The sequence below is a fragment of the Macrobrachium nipponense genome, chromosome 41 (genome assembly GCF_015104395.2).
Source record: "Macrobrachium nipponense isolate FS-2020 chromosome 41, ASM1510439v2, whole genome shotgun sequence".
Classification (NCBI taxonomy): Eukaryota; Metazoa; Arthropoda; class Malacostraca; order Decapoda; family Palaemonidae; genus Macrobrachium; species Macrobrachium nipponense.
In genome coordinates, this window is record NC_061102.1 from 4,400,450 (window position 1) to 4,414,628 (window position 14,179).

A 14,179-nucleotide genomic window follows, 5' to 3' on the forward strand; every position below is an offset into this window, starting at 1 on the left:
ACAGAATTACTCCCTGATCAGCCCTAATCAATTCTTTGGTATACTTCGCACGTCCTTGGTTCCCGTTATTAGGTTATATAATTTCCGTCCATGTTGAAAAAAGGTTTTTATTTTGTAAAAAAAAAATCCATGCATTTCATATATATATTTCTATTTAGTCTCATTTTTTCAGTGAGGTGTTATCTTATTAGATACATTAGTTCAACCTAAACTAACCGGTATCTAAATAACTTTACCGACTGTCCCACATTTTTTTGTTATAATCCTTCCCCACAACTTTGCTAATATAGTTTTGGTCAGTATCCCTCTCTTGCTAATAGCTCTCGAAGATATAAGTTTAAAATTTTGTCGTGAAACAAATGTTTTCTCATGCTTTCAATTTATTTTTCTGGGAGGGACGTAGTATTGTTGGTCAATATGTTCCATGTTGTAGACTTGCTTCGGGTTCATTTAATCTATTTTTTATTCATTTTTGCGCGTTTCACCATATTTCTGCAGATGTTATCCGGCGACCATTAACAAATTCGTTGCACGGCAAAAACCTTGATCGTCATTATCGCCATCTACAATTAAACCCAGAACTAATATTTGTGTTTACTTATGGGCGGTACTTGAAGAGAGACGACGTAAAACGAGCTTTCCTCCCCACCGCCTTGGCAGTACGGCGACGGAGCCAGTGCGCACGCGCAGTGCGATCGATCATTGGCCCCTCGCGTCGCCGCCGCTAATTCTAAAGAGTTGTGTCGCGTTACGCCATTTTGGTGTCTGTGAAATATCTTCAACCGAACTGAAGCCGCAAGGAATGACAATGGAAGCGCAGACGCCACCCAAAACTCTGGAAAGCGTCAAAAAGGAGACACAGAGCCCCAAACCGAACGAAAATGGCGAGAACAACAACAATTTCAGGGGCGGTCGTGGCGGAGGCGGCGGTCGAGGAGGATCCTCGTCCTTCCGCGGAAACCGCGGCGGTGGAGGAGGAGGAGGAGGACTGATGGGAGGAGGCCGCGGCGCCAATGTCAATGCCGGTAACAACGCTCCCGGAGGAGGAGGAGGAGGAGGACCTCCCGCCGGCGTCGGCAACTTAGGCGGCGTTGGAGGCAACGAAGGTGGTGGTGGTGGAGGAGGAGGTGGAGGTGGAGGCGGAGGAGGAGGAGGAGGGCGAGGTGGCATGGGCGGCCGAGGAGGTGGCCCTCCACACCAACACCACGACCGCAATGAACGTGGAGGTTATATGGGGCGCGGGCGTGGCGGCCGTGGGCGAGGTGGTTACATGGGTGGAGGAGGAGGAGGCGGAGGTGGGGGTGGGGGTGCTGGTCCAGGTGGCGGAGGACATGGCTACGACAGGGACAATTCCAAAGGACAGGTGAGTGTCGTATAATCCACCTTTTATTTCTTATAATTTTCGTATTTAAGTTGACTCGGGCGTCATGTCGGAGGCATTGGTTTAATTTTATACTATTTTGTTTATCTTCTATGATTTTATAAATTGTATTTAAACCTGTACGCTGCCTGATTTCGGCTCCTGAGGGCGAAGCCCTTCGTGGCTTAATACGTCTAGATGATTCCTATTCGCCCAAGATGCTATTTGTTCAAAGCGCATGGCCAAGGCCGAAGTATATACAGACAACTGGCCGACATAGCGTAATTCCTTTTGGCACTTCGCTTACCCAACATAAATATACATCTATTTACAAAAGACAATAAATATCTTCTATTTACAAAGATGATAGGGTAAAAAACCGCATGGTACAGGGGTGGACCATGTACGATCAATGTGTACAACCCCAAGAAAGTACATTATAACGCGTCCTGACACCGGAGTAGAGGTCTTTAGCTCCGTTTCTCACCAACATAATGTTGCGTCTGATGCCCATCTCCGATGTCAGGACGCGTTATAATGTACTTTTCTTGTGGTTGTACACATTGATCGTACATGGTCCACCCCTGTACCATGCGGTTTTTTACCCTAATAAATATCTTCTATTTATGAATGCAACGATAAATATCTTCTGTTTACTTACAAAGATGATAAATATAGGGTAAAACACCACGGCAGGCCAAACAGGCCACCTACAATCAACGCTTGCCACCCTCCGAAAAAGTACATTATAACGCGTCCTGACCACGGAGATGGGCATCGGTCTCGACTTGTTGTTGGTGAGAAACGGAGCTAAAGAACTCTACTCTCCTTTCGAAGTAAGTATTTTCTCCAAAGTTAGAAATTAAGGCCAAATTTTAAGATTTAAACAGAAGGTACTGAAAACGGTCTCAAACGTAGTGCAAATCTCACCAAAATGCGTTCAACATTTTTACTTACAACTCGAGGTATTTAGAAGATTGACGCCATCTCCTGTGATAAATCCGCACACCACTTGTGCCCACAGACGCTGGGGCACTTTTATCACAACAAACGGAAAACTTTTCCTCACCGAGTAAACAACTGTTTTGTAGAAGACGACGACGAAGCATGCACTTTGATAATTTTTTAAATAAATAGTAAAACATCAATATTTTACATATTTATGATGATTAGGGGGAAACATCACGACAGGCCAACCCTCATCACGGTAGACGGGTCTTATTCACTCGATATTTAATTGGTGAAACATGAATACAATTGCAACTCTAAGCATACCATTTAAAAGACTGAAGTTTCGTCAACATATTGTGATATATGAAAGCCCCATACGAACTAAAATAAGCATGCGAGCTCTTCGTAAAATGTTTTCAAGGCAGTTTTGAAATCCAATATGGCGGCTACGTTTTGCATGGACGGTTCTCATCAGTGACGGCCACCATCTTTCCCCAGCCTTCCCAGCACTCATTTGAACAATGTAGCGTATGTATGTAACGTTTATTGATCTTACTCAAGATTGCAGTTGTAATCAGCACAATAAAACAACATTTTTGTTGCCTATATTTAGTGAAATATGAAACTTGTTATTCCCGGGGTTATGGTTGGAACTGAATTCATTCTTACCTTGTAATCGGCGTTTTTATCCTTACTGCCATCACAACTGAAACTCCACAGTGCTTATTTGATTGTTATTATACACATTTTGGTCTCAGTTCACTCCACATTGCACTTTATACCCATTGCTGTTCCTGGTTTCTAAGCGCGCGCGCCATAAACACAATTTCGAAAAGCAGACGACGACAGATGACGAAAACTGCAAAGTTTATTTCCCTAAACTGTTTACTTTTACTCGTTATTTAGTTTAAATTTACTTTATTTAAAAATTTTGATTAATTCATGTATATTATCCCTTTTTTGCAACCAAATTACCCCGAAAAATTACAGATATTTCTAAGTAGATAAAATCAAATGTTTCTAACGTTTTCGTACATCTGGCTGCCGAAAACCATAGAGGAACGAATACGGAAAAGTGCAGAGGAACGACTACGTTTTTTTTTTTGTTGCTTTTTTTGTTTTTGCTAGCACTTTTCATTGATTTCAGTCTTTATTAGTATTTTGAATTTCTTAATAATCGTATGCCAGAAATAAATGTAACCTTTAATGTTTGCATGCTTTTAATGTTTTGCATGCTTTAATGTTTGCATGCTAAGAATGGCAAAATCATCGTTGCCACATTAGTGGAGGCTTCACTACGACCCGTTCCATTATTTATCCTGTTAAGCGTCCGCCCCTGATGAGCTCGCTGCTAACGTACCGTCACGCTTTTTTTTGTAATCAGCGATCATAGCACTGATGATAGTTTTTCAAGTTAATATTGATTTTTATGCTTGTTATTCATACTGTAATTAACTGTAGTAAATTCTCTCTCTCTCTCTCTCTCCTCTCTCTCTCTCTACTCTCTCTCTCTCTCTCTCTCTCTCTCTCTCTGAGTCCAGTCACTCGGCAAAGAAAAGTCATCATCACTCCCGCAATTGGAAGAAAAGTTTGTATCATCACTGGAGGATTCAGAACTAGAGCTCTCATCATCAAAATAGGTTATCAATATCACACTCCTCATCTAGTATTTGATTGACTCACCTGAAGAAATATGCCTCCTCTTTTGGGACATTCATTGTGAAAGACGCGAAATCCAATTTGTCTCGAGAAACGCCCGAAGCGTATTGAAAGAAAACCAACAGGGACAGGCAGTTTTCTAGCATAAGCGACCACCAGAAAGAGTTGCCAGGCTGGAAATAAGTTTCCCATGTGCTGAGAGTGTTACCAAATGATGTTCCTACACTTTCTATACGAGTAAACGTATTATACGGGGCTGACGGCTTGCAAGCACAGTTAAAGTCTTGAACGTAATATCCCGTTGAAGGCGCTACCGAGTAGATCGCGGTAAACGTATTATTACGTGGGTGACGCTTAACAGGTTATAAACTGTTTTCATGAATTCTAGTTGTCATAGTAATTGCAAATAATGATTAAAATTGCTTTAATATTTATGTATATATTCCTTCTAATACATAGCCTAATTTCACCAATTTCAAACGTTTTGTGTAGTCTTATACCAGTTGGAGGGTCAACACATGCCGAATGGCAACAGAGAGAGAGAGAGAGAGAGAGAGAGAGAGAGAGAGACGAGAGAGAGAGAGAGAGAGAGAAAGGAAGGCGGAGGAACGAAGAAGAAAAGGGATGGCGGTGGAGGGGGGGGGTGGGGGGGGGGGGGTTGGGGAGAGGGTAGGTGGAGCTTTTATACGCGTGTTCGTATCCATTTCTGCATAATGGAGTTTTTGTCTCTTGGTACAAGGACAAGTGTCGTTATTCTTTACGATTAGTGATTCACGATACCCTTATAAATTACGGCACTGGGTGTAATGCACTATAGCAAAATCTCGTTCTGTTAAGAGTGTTCGTTACAGAAATAGGTATTGCCCAAAAACGTGCTTGTACTGTCTCTGAAACCCATAGTAGACATGCTGCTTAGTTTGTCAATCAAGTTTTTTATAACCAAGTATTTTTACAAGCTAGCTATTGAATAAATTTGTATTTTTCTCAGTCCAAAACATATGCCCCTCAATGCTAACTTTCCTCTTTTAACGACTTTCTGGTCATTGCAAATTCGGCCCCATAATTCTTATGGTGGCGAAACAGACAGACCCCCATGGACCGAAAACGATTGCGTCACACTACGGCGATAATCCAGCAGTAAAACATCTTCATATATCCAAAAAGTAAATAATAAAGATATATAATGCACATTACGATTATAACAATTACATGTATAGCTGATAACAATCTGCATGAATAACTGGTAAACTGTTCTGCAATGACAGTTGAGTATAGCAATTATTTACAATAGGTACGAAAGTCAAGATGTCGTGACGTCATAATACAGAACTTTAAAGAACGCTCTAATTCAGAAAAATAATTACTTAAATTTGAGTCAGAGTCGAGTTACTTTTTCAATAATGAATATTTTCAAATTAATCATCATAAATATGTAAAATATTGATGTTTTACTACTTATTTAAAAATTAGCTAAGACCACGCTTCTCGTCATCTTCTACCAAAACAGCTGTTTACTCCTGGCTTCGTTGTTGGTGAGAAAATCGTGTTCGACTTTTTGTGATAAAAGTGCTCCAGCGTCTGTGGGTACAAGTGGTGTGCGGATTTATCACAGGAAATGGAAAGTTTGTTGACACAAGCGACTCCGTAAACATCGAGATGGCGTCAATCTTCGAAAACATTTTTAGTTGTAAGTAAAAATTTCTAAAGCGTTGTGGTGAGATTTCCACTGCCGTGGGCGCCATTTTCAGTACCCTCTGTTTAAATCTTAAAATTTGGCCTTAATTTCTAACTTTAGAGAAAATTCTTACTTCGAAAGGAGAGTAGAGGTCTTTAGCTCCGTTTCTCACCAACAAGAAGTCGGCGATGATGCCCATCTGGTGTCAGGACGCGTTATATGTACTTTGTTCGACACGGGGCATACAAACCTTCGGTCCTTTTACAATAGGAAGGTACTAGCTGGCAGCTGGATAGGTCGTAAGCTTTCGAACAAGGGGTTCGGTAGTTTAACCTGCTTGGTCCGACAGGCGCGCGCGCGCGACTGTAGGTAAACAAACACTTTTGCTTTCCGGCCTGCTGGCGTGTGGACGTTTGTATCATCGCTCTCACCCGCTTCATCGTCCGTTTGCTTTCGCATGATTGTGTTTTTCTCTATTTATTAGTGAAACTGAATTGTAAGTACAATCATTTCATTGAGTCAATTGTGAATTAAAGGATCTTGGTTTTTTCACCACGCCCTCCCGAGTTACCCGAGTGCCGGGACTGAAGGGCGTAAGTGCGGAATTCATTTTCCCAGAAATGATCCTCGTATTGTGTATGCTCGGTGCGAGGGCGGGACGCGCTCGATCCGAGCGTAGATTGGGTTGGAAATGTGTAGAATGAAAATCGTAAGTAAGTGCTCTTTTCATTTATATTTTTTGGAACCTGTATGCCCGTTGCCGAACGAATGCGCTCGGCACGGAAACTTATTCAGTATGGAAGTGGAATCGCAAGTACAGTATTCTTTTTTTTCATTTCTCATATATTATTTTGATTGTAGCAATACTCATATTGGATCAGTGTCCGAGCTTACCCGGAAATTGATCCTTCCCCACCCCCTTTTTATTTGAATGAAGTGAAATCGCAGGCAGTTCTTTTTCATTTTCATTTTTATTGAGATTGCATTGTTTACTGGGATCAATGTTTCCCGCTATTTCCGGGAATTGATCCTTCCACCCCTTTTTATTTGTATGAAGTGAAATCGCAAGCGCAGTAGTCTTTCATTTTCAATATTTTTTGATTGCATCAATTCATTATGGATCAAGGTTCCAGAAACCTTGATCCATAAAGGTAAGGAATGGATCCTTTCAACCCTTGCGCTCGGTACCGAGGGCGCAAATGCGCTCGATCGAGCCCTTATTCATGTGAAGTGAATCGTAATGCAAGAGCATTTTTCATTTTATTCCTTATTATGATTGCATCAATATTTATTTGGTTCAAGTTTCCGCTCAGTCCAGGGAATTGATCCTTATGCCCTTGCATTCGGGCCGATGGGCACGATGCTCTCGGGCTCTTATATTGTTGTTGGGTACATGGGTACGTGCGGGGGGGAAACGAGAAAACCCCCCCCCCCCCCCCCCCCCGCTCAGCTCCCACAGATGGCCCTTCCCCTTGGGGGGGGGGGTGGGGGGGGGGGGGAGGTTATCGGCGTTTCTTCTCCTGCCCCGATCCGTCGAGCGCGGGGGAGGGCGCTCGGTGCCCGATTTACAATTGTATTAGGGGTCTTCACTCGTTCGGGAGAGGGCTCACCCCCCCCAGCGCGAGGGACTTCCCCCCCACTAATCGCTACTACTGGTATTTCCGCAGGTGCTACTGCCACGAGGTGGACCTTGTGAGGTATGGGGCGCCTTCATTGCAGGGCGTGCTAGTGTCCAGGGGCTGCGGTTCTATGTCTGGGCCTACTGCGGCACCCATGAGTGGTGACCCACGCAACCAGGTGACGACGTCCCTCCTCACCCTGGTGTACTGCCTCACGTGGTAACAGTTCTTGCCTACAGCCGCTGTGAAGTGCCGTTCGCCGTACCGAGAGGGGGGGCGTGCCCGCCGCCGATCGTGGTTTGCCGCGCTGCAGCGACCACACTTCCGCTGCCCTAGAGCTCGCCCTGGAACCTTGCCGCCGGTACCAGGATGTTGCTGGCTGCTGCTCACTTCCTGTGTTTCCGGTGCTGCCTGCGTACCTGCCGAGTTCTGGGCTGACTGTCCATGCAGTTGCTACGCTGGCTGTCCCCGGCCGTTGCTGCGCTGGCTGTCCTGCGTTGCTGCGTTGGCTGTCCCTACCGATGCTTTGTGCTGGCTGTGCCTGCTGTTCCTGAGATGCCCATACCTGCTGATGTCGTCCCCCCCCCCCTGTTTCGTGGTGGTTACTACCCCAGACTTTGGTCTGTCTGTACAGGTGTCGTCCGGGCCCTGTGGCTTCGGCTACAGCAGCCCCGGCTCCGCCCTGGATAGCAGATCTTACGTCGTCCTGAGGAAGCTGACGAAGAAGAGGAGGAAGGTGTAGTCGTCGTCGTCTTTCATCTTCTTCTCGTCGTCGGCTGCCGCCTCTTCCCCTTCGACTTCTAAGGCTTCACAGCCGAGGAAGAAGAAGGTTGCCTCCTCCCTCCTAAGAAGTCTCCCTCGGGAGCTTCTCGGGACCCGTCTCACCTCTGTGGGACGGGAGGGTTCCCTTCCGCTGGTCCTCCTGTCCTTCGGGAGCGGGGGCCCGTGTCTCTTCTTCCGCAAGGGGGGGGAAGAAGACTACGGGGCCCAGAGGCGGTACCGGCTAACAACGGTATTCCCTCCCCGCCTGGTGTCAGTGGTTCTGCCACTGCATCAGGGTCCGTCTCGGCCTCTCGTTCGCGGGAGGTACCGGAGTGTACGGTCGCCTACCAGCGACCCCCCCCCCCCCCGTGCAGCCAGGAACCAGGACTCTGAGTCCGCTCAGCGTCAGGTTCACGGCACGGGGCGGAAGACTGGTGACAGCCGCTCATGCGACTCCACCAGACCAGCTCTCAACTCTCGCGGCGAACAGCTGGCTACCCGGGGACGTGACGGTCCACGACCGACCACGGGATGAGGCTGGGGAAAGGTCCTCCCGTTCGCCGGTGCCAGCCACGGCTGGAACCCAGCGACGTGACGTGCCGTGAGGACAAAGCACCGGTCTCACTGTGACAGTGGGAGCCTGCAGGTCGCCTAACCGTCGCTCTCACAGAAAGCGACGGGTACGGCAACAGCACCAGCCTCTTCTTGACACTCGAGATCGGGGCCGCTGTGCTCAGTCCAGCGTTCTCCACAGCGAAACGGTTCGACCAGGCCTGCAGCTCGATCGCCACCGCGGGTTGACGATTCGCCTGCCAGCCCTCCAAGCCTGCTGGTTTCTGCCAGCGAGCAACGAGGGAGCGTCAGGTCTGCCTCTCCCGTACCTTCAACCACCTCGGGGTTACACCGGGAGGAGCGAGGTATTGAGGAGTGATCGTGAGGGGTGCGCCCCTCATGATCCCACCACAACGCCTACGTGCCAGCACGGTTCTTGGACCGGCCAGGCGTATGCGCAAGTGGATGGGGAAGACCGAGAGGGCTGTCGCTGTTCCCCCTTCTTAGGAGGAAGGTTCTCGGAAATATCTCTTGTTTCGAAGGGCTTAACGGTCCCACTCTGCAAGATGCTGTGACAATTCCGAGATCAGAGGAACTTTGCGAGGTTACGGCGCTGATTCGTCAGCACAATGACCTCGGGGAAGGATCGCGATCCCACCAGCAGAGCCACGCTCGGCTCGAGTCGTTTTGGGGCCCGAGAGGGAACCCAAAAATCGACGGTGGGTCGGCCGCGATCGGGAGCTTGCCGACTGTGTTGAACCAGGTGTCTCTCGCTCGGACAGAAGGCTCTCTCAGTTCTGGACGGTCGAACAAAGATACTTCACCTCCTCTACTGCGACAGAGGCGTTTATACGTGTCTTCGGACACCGTATTTAAATAACCCCTTCGGTCCTCCTGAGGTTTCGACCCTCGAGGAGGACTGGAATGAGTCGGAGCGGTATCGGTCTCTACTGTCAGGTGCGATCAGCCCCACCCCAGACGACGTTCACAGTGGCGGCAGACACTTACCTACAGTATGAGTTTCGTAACCCTCCTCGGGAAACGTTTTCTCCTGACGATACGTTTTCCCAGGCCTCTGAGAGGCCATCGCCGTAAGGCGATGGCTGCTCTTTTCTTCTCCAACTGCTAGATCCGCTGGGAAGGCGAGCAGTATCCAATTTCCTCCCCCATTCCCTCTCTCCTTACGGCTACGAGGGGAAAGGGGAGGGATCCTACAGAGATTTCTCTGTAAGATCCCACGTAGGGGCTGCGCTACGGGGGGACCTTCGGGTCCTACCTGACGTAAGCCCGGTCATTGAGGAGGGATCCTGCCCACCCCTTTCTCGATTTTCTACGGGAATCAGAGGACCACCAGCCGATATCGTCTGACGAATTCGGTGGGGGGGTTTCGCAGAGTTGCTTAGAATTCTACGGAATTCTAGCGCACTCAGAGTGTTCCGAGTTTTTAACGATCTCCAAACACTCAGGCGAGACCACGGTCCAAAGTGAGCGAGAATCCCCGATAATTGTTACGATAATCGGGAAACCTCGTTATGCTCGAATTCCTGTAATTCTAGCATTGGAAGAAGACCGCTGCTGAAAGAAGAGTATCTCACAGTAGGCGCTTAAACCTGGAATAGAGAAGAACGGACGGGAACTTCCAGTTTGGCTTGAAACTATCGTCTTCGGTATTCTGTTCACCATTGAAGCTTTCCTTGGTGAAAGACTTCTCCTTCACTCTCTTGAAATAAGAGAACGAAGGCGGTCGATCTCCAATCCTTATTCTCATCCCTTCGAGGGGAAAAGAATTTAGGATGGAGGTCGTGGTACAGAAACTACAAATATATACGTATATTACCCTCCCCGCGACATGATTCTTTAACAGTGAATTGTCCGTGGGTAGGCGCCATACGTAGTTAACTCTACGGGTTTTGTTTTTGACCGAGACGAATTGTATCTTAATTGAACTGCAACTCGGGGTTGCCTGCAACCTCCCAGCAGTTATCAGTTTCGATTTTTAGATACTTGGTATTGTCCCCCATGACAACACCAAAATCAGCTTTTGTAATTTACCGAAATCCGTTTCGGTTTAAATAAATTGCTCGAGCGTATTCTTTTATGCTCGTGGTTCTAGCCGAACGTATTCCTTCGTTGGAATAATGGATACCTGGCAACTCAGGATGACGAGTCACCGAAGAGCTACTGCGTATTGAACTGCTGATAGCGGCTCATATCAGCTAGGGGTCTACGGTATGCACGGTCGGTTTACGTCTCTCTGTCCCCTGGTTGGATTGGACTACCGAACCGTATCTCTGCCCAAACAATCATGGACTTAGGTCTCTTGATTAACGGGGATTCTCGCAATAATGAGGACCATCTACTGCTGTGACGCTCGATTTCATCGCCCTTCGACATTGCGAGAATTTTCAACAGAGATATCTCTTGGACTCTGTCATCTTTCGTTTACCGCACGGTAACAGAAGTCTGTACTAGTCAACCGCTGCATCGCACTGCGATAATGCGAATATTTTTGCAGAAATCTGAGTTTGTCTTCAAAATAGCTCGTATTCGTAGGTGTGCAATTTCATTGCTCGCCCGAATTAACAGATATGTCAGAAGACATCGCCTACCTCTCTCCGACCTGACAGCTCTACTTCCAAATGTTCAGCCCATGAGAAGCAGTTCTTCAGGCAGTAGTTTCCCTGTCTTCATTACTGGAAGCGCTCCGCTTTTATTGCAAAACTACGATCCTCACCGGACAGCAATCAATAGCGGTTAGCGTTCTCCCAGTCTTTGTAGCACAGGTTCAGAATCTTGAGAATCCTTCTCTCGGTTCAGCTGTGAAGACGTAGGTTGCATTTTCTGTACACCTTCGTCTTCAACGTCACATAGTGTTGTTTCTCCTTACCCGAGAATCAACTATACTATGAGATATCTTGCCATCAAGGACCCTCGGTCTCTAGAAGGCAATTGACTTTCGCCTGTTGGGCACATGCCTTAAGAGAGTCATCCCCCTTGCCTTCTGGCATCGGTGACGAACAAATTATTTTGTTTAGTCTCTTGGCATAACCTGTTAAGGCGAAGGTCACGTGACTTGCTGGGTGCTTGACAAACTTGCCTCCTACCGAACGCAGTCAGTAGGCAGCTGTCAGAGCGCCCAAGTCTGTTAAACGAACTTCGCTGTGGACTTAGTTCGGTTGTTCCATAACAAATCTTTTTCTTCGTCCTAACGGCTTGTCACAGTACCCATACCATCGACAACCCACCATTGAGTGTCGGTGTCCCATCCACTACCGAGAAAACAACAAACTTCGCTGCAGACGGATAGACCAGTATGGGTACAGGACATCACCGAAGTCGAGAAGAGGGATAGGTCATACGACAACCCTTCCCACCTCTTTTCCTCTGAGGTAATTGCATGACATTTGCCTGCGAAGTCAAGCATCCCAGGGGATGGGGATTCGTGACGCTCGATTTCGTACCGAATTCGTAGCGAGACTCTGAACCCTTCGGTTTCCTGACGATCGGTTAGAGTCCTTCACAATTCCCCTCCCTAATGGGCTTCAAAACGCCTTCGATGCGAAGGAGATGCTGCTTTGTCCTGTGAAAGCGCGGGACCGGGGCTTTCTGAAGAAACTCGACATCCCAGCGGGGAGTGTTGAAGACTCTTTCGTCAGCACAAGATTGACCCTAGAAAGTACACTCCCCTCGACGTTACACAAAGAACTTCTCCGTGGCGCAGGCTGAAGGCAGGGGGTCTGGTACAACCCAGGGGACCACTGGCACCTCCTTCTACCTTTTGGATATTGCCCACAGGTCCTTGGATCGTTTCCTTAGGACCCGTGGTGGCTGCTCAACACGTTGTCCTAGCTACCCAGACCCTAGCAGCTGAACAGCCATCGAGTCCTGGTGTGACTGTAAGAATAGATAAGTGAAGAGAGAGTGACTGGCTTCTCTTCCTATCTTTTTTTCTACCCCTCTACCTGTGGGTAGAGGGATAAAACGGTCATCACCTTGTTGGATAAGGACGAGATGCCGGGTGAGCTACTCGACAGAGCCCCATCCTATCCCTTTCACTAGGGATGGGAGCGAATATCCCACCACTTCCTCCTCAAGGGGGGGGAAGTGGATGACCAACAAGAGAAAAACCATAACGTTGTTGCCTCTGCAAATAGGAACTGTTCTTGTTTGCTGGTACGAAGAGATACGCTTGCCTCTCTCTTAGTACTTGGTCCAGAGGTCTGACCATTGATCCTGCGGTGCACACCCCGATCAATCGGACAGAGGCCTTGGATCCCTCCCCTCGCTCTTACGACCAGGGAGGCTTCCAAGTTGGTTGGGCGAACACCAGTCTGTTCACAAAAGACTCAAGATTCCCCCCACAAGAATGAGTCTTCCTATTGTAAAAAAAAAAAAAAAGGACCGAAGGTTTGTATGCCGTGTTCGGAACAAATGACAATTTGTCCAAAATGCATTTTCCTAACTATACAAACCTGAGGTCCTTTTACACATAGCCCACCCTCATGCCACCCCTCACTCTGCAGTTTTTTGCTTGGGCCAAAAGCAAAAGTGATTTGTTTTACCTACCAGTCGCGCTCGAGCGCCGCCTTTTTGTCGGACAAGCAGTTAACTACGAACCCCTTGTTCGAAAGCTTACGACCTATCCAGACTGCCGCTAGTACCTTCCTATTGTAAAAGACCTCAGGTTTGTATAGTTCAGGAAAAATGCAATTTTGGACAAATTGTCATTTTCGGAGGGTGGGCTAGTGTTGATTGTAGGTGGCCTGCTTGGCCTGCTGTGATGTTTACCCTATTCAATAAGCTTTTTGTAAAAAATGTTACTTGATTACAAAAAACTTGATTGACAACTAAGCAGCATACCTGCTATGGGTTTCAGAGACAGTGCAAGCACGTTTTTTGGGCAATACCTATTTCTGTAAGGAACACTCGTATCAGAACGAGATTTTTGTATAGTGCATTACACCCAGTGCCGTAATTTATAAGGTATCGTGAAATCACTAATCGTAAAGAATAATGACACTTGTCCTTGTACCAAGAGACAAAAACTCCATTATGCAGAAATGGATATGAACACGGGTTGGATAAAGCTCACACCCCTACCCCCCCACCCCCCCCCCCCCCACCGCCACCGCCCCACCCCTTTCCTCGGTCCTTGTCTTCTCTCTCTCTCTCTCTCTCTCTATCTCTCTCTCTCTCCTCTCTCTCTCTCTCTCTCTCTCTGTTGCCATTCGGTATGTGTTACATAATTATTAAAGCCAATTTTATCATTATTGCATTACTATGACAAATAGAATTCATGGAAACTGTTTATAATAAAATGAAACAGCGTATGTGTGAAGCCTCCACTAATGTGGCAACGATGATTTTGCCATTATTAGCATGCAAACATTAAAGGTTTACATATTTTCTGGCATACGGTTATTTAAGAAATTCAAAATACTAATATAGCCGGAAATGAAATCTATTAAAAGTGCTAGCAAAAACAAAAAAAGCAAAAAAAAAAAATATGTTTATATAATTCACCTTTTCTTCGTAGTCGGTTCCTCTATGCTCTTATCCATTGGTGTCGTTACCTCTATGGTTTCGCGGGCCAGATGTACG

At 47.0% G+C, this 14,179-nt stretch overlaps 1 protein-coding gene across 1 annotated transcript in view; it reads left to right on the top strand.

Annotated features, from left to right (window-relative positions):
* Positions 1 to 652: 652 nt before the first annotated feature.
* Positions 653 to 14,179, top strand: part of LOC135212441 (hrp65 protein-like) — a 183,963-nt gene continuing 170,436 nt past the window's right edge. Inside the window, 1 exon segment of the mRNA XM_064245812.1 lies at positions 653 to 1,295. Within this exon segment, the coding sequence (XP_064101882.1) occupies positions 803 to 1,295 (493 nt within the window). The 5' untranslated portion in view covers positions 653 to 802.